The sequence below is a fragment of the Phyllosticta capitalensis genome (assembly GCF_038381095.1).
Source record: "Phyllosticta capitalensis strain CBS 128856 chromosome Unknown BKA78scaffold_11, whole genome shotgun sequence".
Lineage (NCBI taxonomy): Eukaryota > Fungi > Ascomycota > Dothideomycetes > Botryosphaeriales > Phyllostictaceae > Phyllosticta > Phyllosticta capitalensis.
The window spans coordinates 630,380-648,216 of NW_027117449.1; the positions used below are offsets into that span (position 1 = coordinate 630,380).

Here is a 17,837-nt window from a genome sequence, read left to right on the forward strand (position 1 = left end):
TCTTATCATGTTGAAGGGGCGGCGGCGGCAGTTGTAGTCGTTGTAGCTATCTAGCTGTCCGTCAATCCTACCTATGCAAGGCGCGTTTTTCGTACTGGGATGATTGCTTGAGGGGTTGGTGTGGTTGTTCGATGCTGTCTCTTTGTCATCCTGTCCAAACCAAGGCATCGCCCTATATCGACATTGACCTGTGTCATACATACATGCAGCTCGCAACCCCTCCATTCCATCCCACGGTCCCGTCCGGCCGTCGCGTCGACACAAGAATCCAAAATCCACCAAGCCCCACTCCCACTCCCACTCTTTCTCCCACTACACGACCCAAAGCGCCAACAGGAATCCCACGCCCGCCACGACGGCGGCGCCCACACCACCTACGCCGCCCGCCACGATCTTGACGTGACCGGGAGCAGCAGCGCCGCTTTTCGAATCGCCCCCCGTCCGGTTGAAGAGCGAGATGGTCAGGCTGCCGCCGCAGGCCGTCTTGTTGGCGCCTTTGCAGGGGATGTCGCAGCGGGCGTCGGCCAGCCGGGTCGACAGGGCCGAGAGGTAGGGCGCGCACCAGCATCTGCGCGTGTCGTGTTTTGGCATCAGCATCGTCGTCCCTCGGTCTGCGTGCGGCTGCCGTCGAAACAAGCGGGAAAGAGAAACAAAGGGGGAAAGTAGACTCACTCCTGCCCATACTCCAGCCCGGCGTACTGGCTGCCGGCGCAAAAGTCGAAGCACTTGGCCGCCGTGAGCGTCGTGTCGGACGCCATGCTGCCGCCGGCCAGGGCGCGCACGCCGCCGCCCTGCGCGTACCCCGTCGTTTCGTTCCAGCAGCCGGCGTACACGTAGCCGCTGGCGCCGGGCGCGATGGCTAGTGTTGTCGAGGGGGAGGTGGTGTCGGATGTTGTTGTTGTTGTTGTCGAGGGAGAGGGGTTGGAGGATGTGGAGGAGGAGGAGGATGATTGGGCGAGTGTGGGGGATGTGAAGAGAAGGGCGACGAGGAGGATGGAGAGCAGGGGGAGTGTTGGTCGTGGCATTGTGTCTTGATGGATAGTGTAGGCGGCGGCGTTGGTGGTGAAGAAGGCGTCGAGGTAGATGCGGTGGTGATGGTGTAAGTCTTCCTGGTTGGCTGTTGCTCTTGTCGAAGACGCAAAACAGGAGAGAAGAGAAACAGAAAGAATGGGACGCAACAGCAATTACTGTTTGATCAAGCTTTCCACCACAGAAGCAATCGGCGGTTTAGACGGTGGGAGAAAAAAGGCACCTTGATGTAGAAGGAAGAGACGCGAGCAAAGGGATGGTGACATGATGTTTTGACAGGACTGCCTAGCCCATGGCAGTTCTTCTAGTCTGAGCCACATGGGGCTTGACAGCCGTCCAGCTACTGCACGAGGTTAGACTAGTTTGCTTCTGTTGTTGCCGTTGAACTGGGCCTTTCGTCCCTCTTGTTTTGCGCTGCGCAAAGTGGCGTCGGCTGGCTGCTTGCTGCACTGCTCTCTCGCTCGAGCTGTGGCTGAGCTGAGTCCAGCTCGGTCTGTGACGATTGTGTCTGGGCTGTGTCGTGTTTGCTTCTTTCTCTTCTTTTTCTGCCCTACCAGCAGCATCGGCTGGCTGGCTAGCTATCTAGCGCGTGCTCCGAAGCTCTGTGCGGTTGGCGAATCCAGGCTAACGCTGGCAAATGCGAAAGTGGCGTCGCCTTTTGAGCTCTTTGCTTTGGACTGTTTGTATGGCTTTTGTCTCTGTCCATGTGTCTGCCGTTGCAGCTGCTTTTGCACTCTTGGATATGCCCTAGAGGGGAGTTTGTTCTCGGTGAAGAGTGCATGTCGCAGTATGTAAACCTACACATCAATCTCAGCTGACCATGCGATCACTGAGCTTGGGAATGTTCCTCGAAGATTTTCGGCCTTTCTTCAAACTGGCGAGCACATGGTTTTTAATTTTTTCCGTCATCATCGTGAGCTCCGGGTTTCACGCGCGTCCATGCGGGCTGTCCGTCGACGGCTTTCATAGTGGCAGGCCAGCCCAACGCCTCATCAGCTGCGGTGATTAATGGAGTAAGCCACATCGGCAAGCAACCGAGGCCGTCGCGCCGTTCTTCGTTTCCATGTTCCAGACCCAGAGTCGGCTCACTTGGGTGTTTCGCACGCGGGACGGCGCAGATGACTCTCTTCCGACGACGCCACTTTGGGTCCAGACAAGTTGACGCTGAATAACGCACTGCTTGTCGAATTGATGGGTATGCAGCCGGTCGCGGGTGTTTTGTGGTTGGAAAAGACGTAAGGAGCAAAGATGCAGTACGTCTTCAGCTCGCTCGCTTGGTGGGCGGGAGATCCGCACGGGCCGCAGCTTAGGTCATGGCCTGTGCTGACACCGTCTCCATTTGGTCAGCAGGGGTGTCGTTGTTATTGTTATAAAGGTCCAAGTAGTCTTTGAGTGGCATGGCTATATATCTTAGAGGTCGATTTTTGTTGGACCAGAAGCGTTGTGGTGTCTTAGAAATAGTGACATGAAAAATGCATGAGTAAATTTCGAAGCATGTAAAGCAGAGAACCTTAGGTTCAATTTTCAAGGTGCACTATATTCAGTGTCCAGGTCTGCCCTTCGCAGCTGTTAGTTACTTCTATCAACTGCATCATGATTCCACATGCAGTATGTAGAAAGATAAGAAGTGCCAGTCCAATTCGCACAAGGCGAAAGGGGGACTTGGTACTCACTGTGCCGCCGTGAGATGGCGCATGGCTTCATCAACCCGCTTTCCAAGAAGTCCCAAACCAAATGGCATCTTCCGCCAGCCTCTTCCCGTCTGATCAACCACGATATAGAGGAGCGGACCATACAATTGTCTGGCAGTACGAAGCCGCAGCCACCACCATCGACGTCCAGACCCCCAAGTAGGTAGGTATCCCCCGTCGCACTCATTTCCAGATCACGCCATAACATCAACTTTTGACTTTTGGGGGCAATTCAAAACCACGCGAGAAAAGGGTCCTTCCGCCCCCAAGAAGTCGCAGAGAGAAATCCCACATTCTTTTTCTTGGACCCCAATAATTCCACGCGAACGACGTTCGTTCACGCACCCGGCCGGCAAGGATCGCCTCGTCTCGTCGGTCCCCATCTCGTCTCGCGGCCTACCCTGCCCTATCATCATTTCGAGATTCTGTTGGGTCGGGACTAGGGACTTGGGGCCAAGAACACAGCACCAGCACCATCGGGGCAACCTCCGCTCTCGATGCGGGGACTGGACTTCTATTAGGTGCTTGCCTGCCTGCCCTGCCCTGCCCTGCATTGTCGACAACCACAACCCACGCGCAATCAAAAGGTCCACCACCCCACCCCACCTTTCCTGAACCCTGAGCGTTGGCAAAGAGGAGGACATGCCCTTGTCCTCGCAACAACAAATTTGCAAATTAGCTGGGCTGGGCTGCGACTGCAGCTACCTACCTAGCAGACGGGCATCGGACGCAGTTGAATGACTGATGCTCTGCTCTGCCTGCACTGCACCACCGGACTCGACTTCCGCATTTGGTGTGTCGACGAGGGATGCCATGCCCGGAGGCCAGAGGTTTGATGTGATTGATGCGATGCGCGCGCGCGCGCATATGTTGCTACTGTACAGTGCGTGCCGAGTCTGGGTGTGGGCGTCCGATTTGCGACATTTCTTGTTGCTGTGCTGCTGCTGCCGGCGGTAGGGAGCAGCAGAGGATGTAGGACTCGAGTCGGTGTATGGGAGAAAGGGCAAGGTCGATGTGTTCATGTGGTTCCAGGTGTCTGGCTACATGAACACCTAAGTAGGCTAGACTGGGCGGAGTGACTTGCCGTTCGCCCGACGACTTTTGGTCTGCTTGGCTTTCGTCCAAACATGTATTCGCGTCGCTTTTGGTCGAGCCAATCGACTTGATGCTGCTTTTCGCGGACAACAACGGCCACACGGTGGGTTGCAAAAGGAAATGGCGACACCATGGAAGGCGACCTGTGGTGTTGCTTGAATGTTCCCTATAGCCATCATCATCATCTCACAAGCTCAAAAGCCCAAGTTCTTCGGAACCAACATAAGTATTTGATCTCCGAGGTCTACATTTCATTCGCAACCATCCGGAATTCGGTGGGGATATGGTGTGTCTGGGGAAGGAAGTACACAAACAGGAACCACCACCTCTTGTACCCCGCATAACCGAGGCTGATCGCGGGGAAGGAACGCAACAACGTCGTCCCCACGCTAGCTACATGACCTACCTTACCTCATCGCGCGACCTACTGCTGCTAGACCTGTTCCTGTTTCTACTCACTGCACCGCATTTCGACATTGACGCTTCCTCACCCTCACTCGAGCCAAACCAATCGCCGCGTCGTCAATTCGTCTAGGTTGTTTCTGGCATCATCAATGCTCCAGCGCAATTGACCTCGCCCCGACAAATCAAAGCCCAGTTGAAGAAAAGCAGCAGCTTGGAAACCTAGGTTAGAAAAAGCCAGCCGCGCAAAGAAAACATACCTAGACAGCGTCGTCCGGGGTCCATTGAGACTGGACATCTCTCTCCCTGAACAAAACCCACAAACGCGCGCGCGCGCGCCCTCAAACAACCGCTCAGACATGGGAGGACCTCCGCAGCAGCAGCAGCATCCGCAAGAACGCACGCACGCGCGCTCCCTCGCCGACCGCGACGCCTTCTGGCTGGCGCAAGCGCAGCACGTGCACTGGGACGTGTCGCCGCGGGCGGCGCTATCTACAACAACCAAAACCCTGCCTCCATCCCCATCCTCCTTCGCATCCTCCTCCGAATCGTCGTCCTCCTCCGCGCCGCAGCAGCAGCAGCCAACGTCGCACCCGTCGTGGACGTGGTTCCCGGGCGGGCAGCTCAACACCTGCTACAACTGCGTGGACCGGCACGTGGCGGCGGGGCGGGGCGATGGTGTCGCCGTGGCGTGGGACTCGCCCGTCAGCGGGTGCAAGGAAAAGATCACGTATGCAAGGCTGTTGGATGAGGTGGAGGTGCTGGCGGGGGTGTTGAGGGAGGAGGGGGTGAGGAGGGGCGATGTTGTGGTTGTGTATAGTAAGTGTACCTACTTGATGGTCGTCACCCGTCACCACCTACCTCAGTGCCAAGGGTCGGGCATTCTTTTGGTGTTGTGGAGGTGTCTGTCGCGCCTTTCAATACATAGCTAACGCCCATCACCTCGGCAGTGCCCATGATCCCCGCCGCGCTCTACGCGCTCCTCGCCATCGCGCGCCTCGGCGCCATCCACGCGGTCGTATTTGGCGGGTTCAGCGCGTCGTCGCTGGCGCAGCGCATCACGGCATCACAACCTCGGGCCATCCTGACGGCCTCGTGCGGGATCGAGGGGGCCAAGGGCCCGCTGGCCTACCAGCCGCTGGTCGAGGGCGCGGTGCGGCGGAGCGCGCACAAGCCCGACAAGGTGCTTGTGTGGCAGCGAGACGAGCTGCGCTGGGACCCGGTGGACAAGATGGCGGGGCAGCGCAACTGGCAGCGGTGCGTCAAGAGCGCGCGGAATAGGGGCGTGAGAGCGCCGCCGGTGGCGGTGCGGAGTGAGGAGGGGTTGTATGTTATTTATACCAGTGGTGAGTGGAGTTTTCTTTGGACGAGTGGACTCGGCAGCCAGAGTTGGGGGAGAGCAATTCACTTGCAAATCTTCCTTGGTCGGATGGGCATTTCAACTCCTGCCTGCCAACGAGCAAGTGAGCCATGTAATCTCACCCGGGATACGAGGAACCTTCTGTGCCATGACCTGCTCATCATGTCTCAGTCCAGCAAGCAAGAGTGACATTGACTCGTCTGCAGGCACGACGGGCTCGCCCAAAGGCGTTCTACGGCAGGCAGGCGGTCACGCTGTGGGGCTCGACTTTTCGATGCGCTACATGTTTGGACTGAAGCCAGGCGATGTCATGTTCTGCGCATCCGACATTGGATGGGTAGTCGGGCACTCGTACATTGTGTACGGCCCGCTGCTGGCGGGCGCCACGACGGTGCTCTTTGAAGGCAAGCCCGTGGGCACGCCCGACGCCGGCACCTTCTGGCGCATCGTCGAAGAGTACAAGGTCAAGACCATGTTCACGGCGCCGACTGCATTGCGTGCAATACGCCGCGAGGACGGCGACAATGCGTTTTTCGAGCGCGTGGGACGGCGCGGCGGGCTGCGCAACTTGACGGCCCTGTTCCTGGCCGGCGAGAGGAGCGAGCCCAGCATCGTCCAAATGTACCAGCGGTTGCTGCAGAGACACTGCGCGCCGCAGGCCACGGTCAACGACAACTGGTGGAGCTCCGAGTCCGGGTCGCCCATCTCGGGGCTGGCGTTGAATGCCGCAGGCGACGAGGGATGCAAGCCGCTGGCGCTTCGAGCAGGGTCGGCAGGCAAGCCGATGCCAGGGTTTGACGTCAGAGTCGTCGACGACGCTGGCGACGAGGTGCCGCGAGGCCAGATGGGCAACTTGGTGCTTGGTCTGCCGCTGGCGCCGACGGGCATGACTACGCTGTGGCGCGACGACGACAGGTTCTACAAAGGGTACTTGAAGCGGTTTGATGGTCGCTGGATCGACACGGGTGACGCAGGCGTGGTGGATGAGGATGGCTATGTCCATGTCATGTCGCGTTCCGACGACATCATCAACGTGGCGGCCCACAGGTTTAGCACCGGTGAGTGGTGTCTTTTTTTTTTTTTTTTTTTTGCAACGGACGAAAGGAAACAAGAAATTGACGAAAGAACAGGTGCCATTGAGCAGGCCATTACATCGCACCCAGAGGTCGCCGAGGCGTGCGTGGTGGGGGTGCCAGATGCGCTCAAGGGCCACCTACCGTTTGCATTTGTAACGGTGCAAAAACATGTAGATTCGACAGTGCCGGCGGTGCCAGACTCGCGGCTGCTGAGCGAAGTGCAGGCGGCGGTTCGCGAGCAAATTGGGAGCATCGCCAGCCTCGGGGGCATGGTGCAGGGCAAAGGCATGATTCCAAAGACACGGTCGGGCAAGACGCTGCGGCGGGTTCTCAAGGAGCTGGTCGAGAATGCGGTGCACGGCGACTTTGAGAAGGAGGTGCAGGTGCCGGCGACGATCGAAGACGGTGATGTGGTGCAGGTTGCGCGGGCGAGGATCAAAGAATACTTTTTGAATGGGGGCAAGCATGTGCACAGAGCGACGGAATCGCGAGCGAAGCTGTAGGTGTAGGTAGGGAGAGTGAGTGCAACATCCGGTGTAGATGTAGACGGGTGTCGGTGCCGAGCAGCAAAGCAGGAGCCAAATGCCGCATGTTGCAGGGATGTCCGACCCAAGTCCGAGGAGGAGAAGGTAGAAAGAGAGGGAGAGGAGTTGTGAAGACATCGGGGAGCATATAGAGGAAGTCGGATGCCCTCATATTCAAGGAGATGAGTTGAGGGCAGCACAGTGCCAGGGGTGCTCCGCTCGTCGGGGACCGGCGCGATAGGTCATGACGGGCCGCCTCCCGCTCGGAAAAGAGTACGCAAGTGCAATTTTGTAGAGAACGACTGGAGATGGACATGGACCGGGGACGTGGACGTGTCACGTGGCGGGCAGTCGATGCAGCAGGGCCAGGCGATGGATTATTTCCTTCTCTTTTATTAACAACTTGTCGACGGACTTGGGCCGGGGGAGGGAGGCCAATCAATAACCAACAGCGGGGTCGGGGAAGCGCGCCCTGACACTGACTCCAATTGCATGCCATGCACAGCAGAGGAACATAATAATGAAGGCTGCTGCCCCACTCGTCTTCCCTGCCGCCATGTGTACCCCGGCGACCAATGTAGTTTGCTTGGGCATAGCGAGTAGCTGCTCATAGTCGTCGTGGTCGTAGTGGTATCGAGAGTAGTAAAGGCTGCTGCGATAGAGGCGATGGAGTGATAGGAATAATGACAACGACCACGACTCGTCGACACACAATTATATTATTATTTGGCAATACCCACTCTTGACATCTCCTTTCGTAAAATTCTCTTGCCGGCCAGTGCACCCCGACTCCGACTGCACTGCAGGTCGACGCGCCCCCTCGCACCCCATTTGCCCTTTCACGTGTCGCCCTGCCCAGATGTTCCCTCCTGCACCCACCGCCCACAACGGCCATCCTCTCGACTCGCACAGCGCCCAAACGTCGTACTTACACGCCACTCTCCTCACCTTCGTTTCACCCTAATCCCACCGCCCAGCTCCTTCGTTGCTCAATTCAGTTTCTCTCGAGTCCATCCAACTGCTGCAGCAACTGGGCCCCAATCCCAACCTCCATCCTACCGACCGACATCACCAAGGCCCAAGACAACACCAAGTTCCCCCAGGCGTCGACCAATCACTCCCGCCCTTTGCTCCCGTCGTCTCTTCCTCCTCCCTATTCTATTCCTCATCTTTCTCTCTCCCTCCTCCCAACTCTACTCCTCCGCCGGCTTGCCCCTCGTTGCAAGCCCCCCCATCTATCCCTCCCTCTCCGCTACAGTACCCAACTCGGCCCCTCCCACACGTGGCAGGCTTCAGCCGCGGCCTTTTTGGTGCTCCGACTAGTCCCTCTTCTGCCGGCACTGCGTCTCTGGTCGCTGTGCACCCGTCACCTGCTCTCCACTGCGGACGCAAGGATCCAAGCTTCTTTCGTCACGTCTCTCCCGCCGCCGCCGCCGCCGCCGTCCACGACGACTTTCTTCTAAGCCGCTCCGCCACATCAACACCAACCACCATCCCTTCTCCCCCACACACCACAACGCCGCCCCTCATTGCTACAACTCGACGCCTCCCCTGTTGCGCTCTTCTACCACTCCGACAAGATGGCGGGGAAAATGACCTTGTACAAGCTGGTGGTGCTGGGCGATGGTGGCGTGGGCAAAACCGCTCTGACCATCCAGGTTCGTCCGTCCGTCCCCAACCCCTCTTGCCTCCCTGCTAACTTGCGCCCCCGCAGCTCTGCCTGAACCACTTTGTCGAAACCTATGATCCCACCATCGAAGACTCGTATCGCAAGCAGGTGCAGATCGACGGCCAATCGTGCATGTTGGAAGTTTTGGACACTGCCGGTCAAGAAGAGTACACAGCACTGCGGGATCAATGGATAAGAGACGGCGAAGGCTTCGTTTTGGTTTACAGCATCTCGTCGCGCGCCTCCTTCTCCCGCATACAAAAATTCCACCACCAGATACAGCGCGTCAAGGAATCGGCCTTCTCAGGCTCGCCCACCTACCCCGGATCTCCCCTCAGCGCCACCTCTGGAGGTTCTGGCTCATTCGGTCCGTCGCCCGTGATGCTGGTCGGAAACAAGTGCGATCGAGTCACCGAACGAGAAGTCTCCACTCAGGAAGGAAGCGCGCTTGCTCGCGAGCTCGGCTGCGATTTTGTCGAGGCCTCGGCCAAAAACTGCGTCAACGTCGAAAAGGCCTTTTACGACGTCGTGCGTCAGCTGAGGCGCCAAAGGCAGCAATCTGGAAGGGCATCCAAGAGCTCCGATCCCAAGGGAGGCAAGTCGAGAACGCCTGCCGCGGTGCAAAGAGGCGGCGGTCGCGACAAGGGTGGCAGAGGGGGAAAAGAGCACAAGCCAAAGTGTGTCATTCTTTAATCGCCGCCAGCGACTGGTCCTCAACGTTTACGCGACCGCCGGGGATCTGCTCAGTCTGCGACGCCTCCATGCCGCCAGGACACGCTTGAGCTGGACGCACGCATCGCGTTCCGCCTCTATGCGTTATTGACGCAATCGTCGCAGGCGGGCGAACCTTGTGCCGGCCCATCGAGACCACGACAGGTACGAAGCACGGCACTCAACAAAAACCCAACACAAAAACTAGCCCATACGCCTCGAACAGTCTGCAGTCGGCCATTGTCGACATGCGCAGTTTCAGACAAGGACATTTGACGGAGTGGAGGATCTTGGTATGCTCAGGGATGCTTCTTTCCCTTTTGGCGTCCACCGGCGAATCATCTGTGGACTCGCCGTTGGTCCAAGCCATGTGCGACCCCGACCTGCCAATGCGCGCGCGTTGTTGCTCGCTAGAACAACCACTGGACTTTTCTTTTCCTTGAGTCTCTTGCACCGCACAGAGACGTGCATAGGGTATGGCGTTTAGGGAGTTTTACAACGGAAAGGGGACAACAAATGTCACGGCACAAGCCGCCGAGGTGGCTTCTTCCACTTTGGGAGAGTTTCAGATTTTCCTTCGTCTCCATCTTTTGCCATGGCGTCGCATGTTGGGAGGGTGCATTGCGGTCAGGTGTTGTCCCATCACACATATTGTCGCCATCATCTATTTTTCTCTTTCTTTCTTTTGTTGTCTCGTCCACTACCAGCTACCAGCTATCACCGCCTTTATGCGTGCGTTTTTGAAAAGTGCTTTGTGTTTCAGCTATAGTTTTTGTGTCCATTTTCTACTCCTGCAACCACCACCTGTTTTGTCCGTTGTGCCTCTTTCCTAACCAGTCTCTCCATGCAGATACTTGTCCCTGTTGTCTTGGCCGATGATAGCCGCCTCTAGATTCAACGCCTGAATGAGACTCGGGCAGGCTTTTGTTTGCTTTCTTTTTCCCCCTTCTTGTCATCTCCTTGTTTCTCTTTCTCCTTTCTCGCTTACTGATGACTTGGTTGGGTTTTACCCTTGTCGCACGCGCGGAGACGCAGCGCTGTCCACAGTTGGAATCTTGTCCCCGTTTGAGCAAAAATTGGTTGCTGTGGTTGGGTTGACAGTTCTGGTGAGAGACGTCGCAGCGACACCCACTCGTTTGCCCACGCGCACGTCCAGCCGCTCGGCCGTCCGTCTATCCTCCGTCCGTCCATCTACCCCTCCAGCAATGGGTGGTGATAGTCTGGGGCGTTGCAAGTGGACGACGTGGGGCGCATCTGCACCCTGAAGTCGCCTGTCCGGCGTGGGTGGTGGGGCCTTATCTTCAGGACGGACAGTCAAGGAGGCCGGCCACACACGGTTCCACGAGCGGCACGCCTGCTGCTGCTGCTGCTACTGCTGCTGCTGCGGTGTTGTTTCTTCCGCATAACGTCCAAACCCTAGCTACTGCGCAGAGCAGTCGGCAATCGGCACCCGCGACAGCAGCTCCCTGCCCATTTGTCCTGTCTGCTCCATTCCAGCCGACCAACCATGCGCGTCGACGCCTCTCCGATCAAACCAACGCTGCGCCGATCCCTCTCTACACATGCCCCACCGGCATGAGTCCGCCTGCCCTTTTAAGGCCTCGTTGGTACTTATCGCTCCACGATGAACGGCTTCGGTTTCATCACTGGACCCTGCCGTCGTGTGGCACAGTCGCAACGAGTTCGTCGCGCATCTATCGGACGGGGTTCCCAAACGAATGGTGATTTCAACCCACCACCAGCCAGACGACATGGCTCCGCGCGAGAACAGGGCACAGAGAGACAACAGAATTGGGAAAGTGGTGGGATGGGAAAGCAACAGAGGGAGAAAGGCAGGTGTCCCTGTCAGTGTCAAGAGTCTGAGTCTGGACAGATGATGGGGCGAGTGGGTGAGCAAGAATCGTGGGTGGGTGGGTGGGCACAAGCAAGGAAAAGACGAACAACAACAACCAACCAGGGAAACAGCAAGCCTTCTACTTTGAGGATTCTCCATTTTTTTTTCTTCCTTTTGTTTCTTTTCTTTTTCTCTTTTTTCTTTTTTAACTTTTGGGTTTTGGCCTTTGGGGGTTAATGGCTACTTACTGCTGCTACTGCTGCTGCTGCTGCTAACTGCGGCATCCACTCTATTATTCATGACTGGCCAACCAGCACCGCGTCACCTCATCTCCAATTATGAGCCAGCCAGCCAGCCCACAGTCAGCTAGCTAGCTACTACCACTACCACCATTATACGTACAGACAGACAGCGGGAATTTTGGGCAAAAACAAACACATTTCAAAAAGAACAAATCGTTGTGAAGCAATGAGTGAAGTGAGTGAAAAATGATTTGCGAAATTTGTTGCTGCTGGCACCGTAGAATTGGGGGTGTTTTGGTGTTGGGGCGGCACACATGCATGGGATACTTGCAAGCTACCTATAGGTACCTACAAACAACAACCGCAGTCATTCATGGGCATGTTTTGTGTCGACTGTTGTCGTTGTTGCAATCCCCAATTCAGTTCAAACCCAGCTCTCTCAGCTCAGCTCAGCTCAGCTCAGCTCAGCTTCGTTAGCAATGAGAGAGCGGTTGCTGATTTTGCTCTCTCTCTCTCTCTCTGCCAATGGAATTATAATATCGTCTATCTACTACTTTCCCGTGTCCCTAGATATACTGTACAACCACAAGATTCCATGGCAACAACAGTAGGTAAGAAGGTAAGTAGGTCGTCCATGCCCCCAGTAGTCAGTCACCAATTAGGTACCACCACCACACCACCATACCACCACACCACCATACCACCACACCACCATACCACCACACCACCACCACCCACTTCATGATGATGATGATGATGAGAGTTGGAGCCAGCGGCAGCTTAGCTCAGGAGCAGCTACAGTAATTAATAGGGAAAGAGCTATGAGCCCCTATTACAACCTCCCCTCCTTTGATATCGGGCGGTCCTGAGACAGTCCACAAAGGGGGTTCTGCAATTGATTGGTACCTTGGTACGTATTTGTACCCACATATGGGTTATGGGTAGACTTGCAGCAGCAGCAGCAGCAGCAGCAGCAGCAGCAGCAGCGAAACCCCCCAAACAACAACCCTAACATCACACCTTTCTTCATCCTCACTCATCGCTTAGTCAAGCCACACAAACACATATGCATCCCACCACTCCTTTGGCAGCCAGTAGCTGCAGCAGTCTGACAAACCATTAAGAATCCACGACACGGGCGAATGAGAAGGCGCGAGAGGAAGCGCCAAACACCCTCCATTAGCAGCAGTTGCATCATTTCGTCGCTTGGCTCCTTCGGGTCGGGTATATGCGAGGGCAGGACAGGACAGGGGGTGGTCGGCTGGCTACATGCACTGGGCTGCTGCCGTTGGTGCAGCCATCTTCACGTTGTTGGGTAAGAATGGCGTTGTAAGGAGGGAATAATGGGGCAGGACGACGACAACAACGCCCAAAGTCAGTAACTGACTTGGTACGTCGCTGTGTACATGACTGTCTGGGTTGGCTGGAGGCTGGCTGGCTGGCTGGTTGACGGCGTGGTTGGAAATGACAGAGTACTGTATGCGTGAGTTGGTCATGGCGGACTTGCCACTGTAACTGCTGGCGAACGCCGCCCCGCGTCAAAGTTACCTGCCTTGCCCTTGCCCTTGCCCATGCATCCATGCCTGCAGTAACTTAGGCGGAAGGGCGGGCGGACGGGCGGACGGCCTGCGCCTGCGCCTCGTCGAGCTAAGCTCAAGTAGGCTGCCTACTAGGTAGGTAGGTAGCTGCTGCTGCTCCTCCGTAGTAGCGCATCATTTAGCTGGCTAGTAGGTAGACAGCCATGTATGTGCGCCTACTTTTGGGTGGGCATGTAGGTAGGTAGGTCGGTCGGTTGGCCTTTTGACGTGTCTTTCTTTCAGTATTCGCTCACCTTCCACCTACCTGCTAGCCATTTCGGTCAATTGGTCCGGATCTACCTGCCTACCTTGCAGATTCATCTGGTGTCTCTGATCTGACGTGAAAGCTTGGCCGTTGTCGGTTTTAGCCGCTGCGCTGGCACCTCACAAGTCTCCGTTTGCGCGGATTTTGCTGCTCGTCGGAAGCGTGGGCGCTGATGCAGTGATTCTGAAGGCTGCCAGACTGCCACAGAACCCAGTCTTGCCTTGGAGCTCAGTGCTTTCTGAAAGCCTTCAGTCCTCGCGTCAGCCATGGGAAGGACGCGACGGTGCATCTCTTTTCCGACAGTGCTTGACCTCCTTTCTCGGCCTCCTTTTCCCTTCCCTCATACCATTGCGAATCCTTTCGCTCTCCATTAGGAAGTTCCAGTACGCGGACCAGCAACCAATAGCGAAGCGAGGCAAGGGCAGAGACAGCAAGCCAAAGGGGTAGCCAGATGCGTTTGCGATTCTGCATCTCAAAAGGCGAGAGGCCAACCAGAGAGCAGCCCTGCCATGGCGGAGGCGATGGTGGAGAACAGACTCCCGCGAGCAGTGCCGTAGAGACAGTCCGACTAGTGGGCCTGCTGCATTCCTGCCGGCCCGTGTCCACCGTGTCCATTGTGGCATATTGGTCTATGACGGACGGCGTCAGGCCTGTCAAAGGTGCCCTGCCAGCACACGAAGATAGATGTTGTCGTAGGTGGCATCCCGACAGCTTCTACCGCTGTGTCGAAAGGATGCGCCGTGAAGGGCTTCTGCATAGTGATGCAAAAAGCGCGCGAGCGATGAAGTCATGGCCAATATTCCCCAATTTTCATGCTTTTTGCTTTTTCTCGTTTTTGTCTGCTTTGGGGAAATGGTCAAGCGGTATGGGGCCTGCTGTGGGCACTCTGTTTTTTTCTTCCACCCCCTCGATTGATTTTTTTCCCTCACATTGCACCTCGTGCACTTACGGTGTGCTGTTCTTTTGCACTCTCCCACTCCTGAATCCCAGCACTGCGGTTGGTAGCCGTGCTCGAATAGTGGCAGGTGGATATTCCGTTGTCCGTTGCGTCTTCAGGTTAGCGTGTGCTGAGCCGATTTGCAGTCTTTCCTCCTGGTACTTTTGTGCAGCATCAACCAGCGCATTCGAGGCCAACCGTCCGTCGTTCGGCTAGTTTTTCAGGGTACAGGCCCGACGTTCGAACGGGCTTGCATGCAGTAGTTGGGTTTTGTCTGAGTCGATGTCAGCGATGATGCTTGCTATAGCGCCCAGGCGGTTGCTTGACCCGCGCTTCCGCGCAAAAACGGGTTGGCAAGTGCTGAGAGCTGGAAGCTGGGTGATGGGTCAGCATCGATCGGGCCCACAGCGCCAACGCCAAACGGTGCAATTGTCGGGAACAGGACTAGGTGGCCGGGCAGGGTGCGCGCGGGTGTTTGTGAAGAAGGAATGGCTCAGCTCCGGCCTCCGACTGATGAGACCCAACAAGGTAACTCGGCAACTTCAACGGAAAAGAGAGCAGAATGGAGTGGAGCAGCGGAGGTTAATGGTGGAGGACAGTTGACGTGGAGGTGAGAGGCGTTTGTTTCATCAAGAGAGAAGAGAGACAAGCTGAGAGCAAAGAGGGTTAAGGCAGGAACCGCCCGCCGCCCGCTGCTGACTGCCCGATCCGCGCCGCTCCCTGCCGCCCGCCGAACCTTTGTCTGTGAACGTCTCGCTTCATGGCGGTATCATCTCCGCAACTTTCATGTCCTCGACGAGTCCTCCTGTTTCTTCGTCCTTCGTCCTTTGATGCTTCTGCTCGCTGCATCGCTTCAGCTACCGCTTCCGTGATGCGAATCCATCAATTGATGCCAAAGGGCAATCAGAAAACTCCGGCCCCCTGTCAGCATCATCATCTCTCTGATGTCCGACTGCGGTCTGTGTGTTTTTTGTGCTGTTCAACACTGTCACAACCATTTTCTGACAAGACATCGACAGGGCTCAAACAACCTTAAGCAGCAGGATCAATCCATCCCGATCCCTTGGACCGATGGCACCTAAAGCTTCGCCGCGATGGTGGTGCTCATCCTCGATGCGACGATCAATCGATCCGCGTTTCGATGGTGGTGGCTTTGATCTCTTCAAATCTCGGTGAAAGCACCGTCTACTTCGAGCCAATGTCGCTGTGCCCAGAGGTTTGCAAAAGTCGAGCCTGGTCTTGGTACCCCAAACATTGAATAACTACGCCCACGCTTTCGGCTACAGCCGTTGGCTCATCCACTTTGCAACGTGGTCTCACCGCCTCACCGCTGCATCGCCGAAGGGCGAAGCGCGAAAAACCTTTTGCACATCATCTCTGCACCATGCTGGTGCGGCGCGGACCAATTCAACGCGTCAAGTCCGTGGCATCGAAAAACCCCCCACTCCGGCAGCTCCACCTTGGGCAACCACGGAGAAACAACAGCTGGGCAAGTCGACTCTTTAGGTATGCCTCCGCAAGCGAACGTTTAGTGCTACTGGAAATCCGAGGTCTTAAAGTGTAGACTATGTTCCAGGCAGATGGGCAGGACTTATGAAACGGCTGCAGTGGGAGACGAACACGTAAAAGTGAACCTCGATCAAGGAATGGAGAGAACTAGCCACAACTGTCCTGCCCCGCCCTTCGCAGCGGTCGCTCCCTACACGACCCCAGAGCGCCTAAAATTCTCCGAGGCAAAACTGCGAATCATCCACGTGGACATGAGGACAGTGCGGCGGGTCGACAGCCTCTTCAAACGACTTCATCGGATTGCAGCAAGGGGGTTAAAACACTCGGTAGGGCCAGGCGACCACATCGTACCGAGACAACGAATTTTGCTCTTTCTCATCTTGAAAGCTGCTGCTGATTCAAGGCGACAATTAGCGATGATGGACGCCGCTGAGTAGCTTTGCAACGGCACCGACCGCGGTTTACCTTCCCCTTCTTTACCGAACGCATCAAGAGCCATGGACGCATCAAAGCTTTGCAGGCTCGGGCTGCTCTGTGGTCGTCTTGAATCGTGCTAATGGTGCACAATTTTGATGGGTAGAGTCCCTCCTTGAAAGAGGCGCTCCAGCAAAGGACTGAGCGATTCGGAATTCTGATGAGCCTTCGAAGCGGTCTAGAATCGCGGGGGCGCCGCGTTGCCATACCACCCTTTGGCTCTTCTATCGTGGGTCTTGAATTTTGATGACTCGCTAGGCCTCGACTTCGAGAGTTGCACGTCCTTTCGACTAGGACAGTGCTTGCTTTGGATCCAACACTCGGCCAACTGGAAGGGATGCCGAGACGCAGAGCCCTCCTCCATGACGATCGACCTCTAAGCGCAGGGTCTGCGACGCGCCGCCATTTTCGATAAGCGCGCGTCACCCTGGCGGCTTTGTGAATGATGGACAAAGTGGCGCTGTGTTTCGAAAAGGCCTTTCACAATCAGTGTCTATCTTACGATGCCCTTCTGATGCCGCATTGAAGGGTTCATGAGCGCGTGCCCCTGGACGCAGAACAAGAGCCGTGTTTCACGGCTTTTCGACTTGCCGAGCTCCCGCTCGTTTTGGATAGGGTACTGCTCAAGTTTCGTATGGACTGGACAGACAACATCGAGTCGCGAGACAACACAGGGCAACCGGAAACTTCGGGTCATTTCCGTTGACGAGAAGACGTCTCGAGACAACGCTTCTACGGCCCCGTTTCTAGATTCTCCACCACTATCAGATTCAAGGACCCCAGAATGCTCGCGACGGGCCGCCTGGGGCCTGGTCAGAGATTGCCACGACATCATCAATCTGGTCGGTAAGTTCCTCTTGAGATTTGGCATGAAGCCCAATGGCCGCGCAGCCGACTTCGGTGATGCCCATGCAGTAAGAGCTCGTATGCTTGTGAGCTCCAGTTCTATGGTGGAGATTGGAGATGGACTGGACCGCTGGCCATTGTTGTCTTTGGCAGGCCGGACTCGTGCAAAGCGGATGTTTCCTGACAAGTACCCGACCCGTCATCCCCCAGAGCATTGCTGTCTTGTCTGTGTTCACACGCAAGAATGCATGATTTGAGGCTCAGCGGAAAAGGAGCGAGGGGCGTGATGGTGGTCTCGTTCCTCAGTAGGGAAGTGAGCTGATTAGTCTCAATTCTTGAAGCTATATGAAGATTGTTTTTTGATTGAAGAGCATTTGGAATTGCCCTTTCTCTCTGTACTCTGCAATGAGTATTCGCTTTCAATTTTGATTGTGTGCAGAATCTAGCATTGACAAACAACGAGACCGACTGGTGTCCGACTACACAATATGTACCCAGGTGATTCAAAGATGTTTCAGCAGTCTATCACATGCTTGCAATGTAGAGGTATTCGTTATTGATCTTGGAGGAGAGCGGTAGAAAATAAATCCATGGTC

General features: G+C 56.1%; 8 protein-coding genes across 8 annotated transcripts; 6 read left to right on the forward strand and 2 right to left on the reverse strand.

Annotated features, from left to right (window-relative positions):
- Positions 1-126: 126 nt before the first annotated feature.
- On the reverse strand, positions 127-1,104 carry BKA78DRAFT_40153 (WSC domain-containing protein). Its single transcript, XM_066893127.1, has 2 exons — positions 673-1,104; positions 127-568 (listed from the first exon to the last, which is right to left on the reverse strand). Exons 1-2 carry the CDS (start codon positions 1,023-1,025, stop codon positions 313-315), a joined length of 609 nt encoding a protein of 202 aa, XP_066739684.1. The 5' UTR covers positions 1,026-1,104; the 3' UTR covers positions 127-312.
- A 2,070-nt stretch (positions 1,105-3,174) lies between these two features.
- On the reverse strand, positions 3,175-4,253 carry BKA78DRAFT_40185 (uncharacterized protein). Its single transcript, XM_066893128.1, has 2 exons — positions 3,805-4,253; positions 3,175-3,756 (listed from the first exon to the last, which is right to left on the reverse strand). Exons 1-2 carry the CDS (start codon positions 3,998-4,000, stop codon positions 3,422-3,424), a joined length of 531 nt encoding a protein of 176 aa, XP_066739685.1. The 5' UTR covers positions 4,001-4,253; the 3' UTR covers positions 3,175-3,421.
- Position 4,254: 1 nt separating this feature from the next.
- Positions 4,255-7,156, forward strand: BKA78DRAFT_361600 (putative amp-binding enzyme; the record flags this gene model as incomplete). The annotated part of the gene is made up of 4 exons (XM_066892445.1): positions 4,255-5,036; positions 5,168-5,563; positions 5,784-6,635; positions 6,708-7,156. The coding sequence occupies exons 1-4, from the start codon at positions 4,577-4,579 to the stop codon at positions 7,154-7,156; spliced, it is 2,157 nt and encodes a 718-aa protein (XP_066739686.1). The 5' UTR covers positions 4,255-4,576.
- Positions 7,157-8,757: 1,601 nt separating this feature from the next.
- On the forward strand, positions 8,758-9,539 carry BKA78DRAFT_257642 (ras family-domain-containing protein; the record flags this gene model as incomplete). Its single annotated transcript, XM_066885208.1, has 2 exons — positions 8,758-8,835; positions 8,892-9,539. The coding sequence occupies 2 exons, from the start codon at positions 8,758-8,760 to the stop codon at positions 9,537-9,539; spliced, it is 726 nt and encodes a 241-aa protein (XP_066739687.1).
- A 796-nt stretch (positions 9,540-10,335) lies between these two features.
- On the forward strand, positions 10,336-10,900 carry BKA78DRAFT_40199 (uncharacterized protein). The gene has a single exon (XM_066893129.1). It carries the CDS (start codon positions 10,463-10,465, stop codon positions 10,820-10,822), a length of 360 nt encoding a protein of 119 aa, XP_066739688.1. The 5' UTR covers positions 10,336-10,462; the 3' UTR covers positions 10,823-10,900.
- Positions 10,901-13,564: 2,664 nt separating this feature from the next.
- Positions 13,565-15,023, forward strand: BKA78DRAFT_324949 (uncharacterized protein). The gene is made up of 2 exons (XM_066889326.1): positions 13,565-14,500; positions 14,559-15,023. The coding sequence occupies exons 1-2, from the start codon at positions 13,927-13,929 to the stop codon at positions 14,705-14,707; spliced, it is 723 nt and encodes a 240-aa protein (XP_066739689.1). The 5' UTR covers positions 13,565-13,926; the 3' UTR covers positions 14,708-15,023.
- A 599-nt stretch (positions 15,024-15,622) lies between these two features.
- On the forward strand, positions 15,623-16,643 carry BKA78DRAFT_40242 (uncharacterized protein). The gene is made up of 2 exons (XM_066893131.1): positions 15,623-15,918; positions 15,989-16,643. Exons 1-2 carry the CDS (start codon positions 15,797-15,799, stop codon positions 16,356-16,358), a joined length of 492 nt encoding a protein of 163 aa, XP_066739690.1. The 5' UTR covers positions 15,623-15,796; the 3' UTR covers positions 16,359-16,643.
- On the forward strand, positions 16,644-17,702 carry BKA78DRAFT_40235 (uncharacterized protein). Its single transcript, XM_066893130.1, has one exon. It carries the CDS (start codon positions 16,929-16,931, stop codon positions 17,496-17,498), a length of 570 nt encoding a protein of 189 aa, XP_066739691.1. The 5' UTR covers positions 16,644-16,928; the 3' UTR covers positions 17,499-17,702.
- The last annotated feature ends 135 nt before the right edge of the window (positions 17,703-17,837 follow it).

Excerpts from the sequence above, each read along its gene's own strand:
- BKA78DRAFT_40153 (XM_066893127.1), bottom strand. The coding sequence starts at position 1,025 with ATGCCACGACCAACACTCCCCCTGCTCTCCATCCTCCTCGTCGCCCTT. Across the intron at positions 569-672 it reads GGGCTGGAGTATGGGCAGGA|ATGCTGGTGCGCGCCCTACC; the intron begins GTGAGTCTACTT and ends CGACACGCGCAG.
- BKA78DRAFT_40185 (XM_066893128.1), bottom strand. The coding sequence starts at position 4,000 with ATGATGATGATGGCTATAGGGAACATTCAAGCAACACCACAGGTCGCC. Across the intron at positions 3,757-3,804 it reads CAAAAGTCGTCGGGCGAACG|ACACCTGGAACCACATGAAC; the intron begins GCAAGTCACTCC and ends TCATGTAGCCAG.
- BKA78DRAFT_40199 (XM_066893129.1), top strand. The coding sequence starts at position 10,463 with ATGAGACTCGGGCAGGCTTTTGTTTGCTTTCTTTTTCCCCCTTCTTGT.
- BKA78DRAFT_324949 (XM_066889326.1), top strand. The coding sequence starts at position 13,927 with ATGCGTTTGCGATTCTGCATCTCAAAAGGCGAGAGGCCAACCAGAGAG. Across the intron at positions 14,501-14,558 it reads CCGTGCTCGAATAGTGGCAG|TCTTTCCTCCTGGTACTTTT; the intron begins GTGGATATTCCG and ends GCCGATTTGCAG.
- BKA78DRAFT_40242 (XM_066893131.1), top strand. The coding sequence starts at position 15,797 with ATGCTGGTGCGGCGCGGACCAATTCAACGCGTCAAGTCCGTGGCATCG. Across the intron at positions 15,919-15,988 it reads TGGGCAAGTCGACTCTTTAG|GCAGATGGGCAGGACTTATG; the intron begins GTATGCCTCCGC and ends ACTATGTTCCAG.
- BKA78DRAFT_40235 (XM_066893130.1), top strand. The coding sequence starts at position 16,929 with ATGAGCGCGTGCCCCTGGACGCAGAACAAGAGCCGTGTTTCACGGCTT.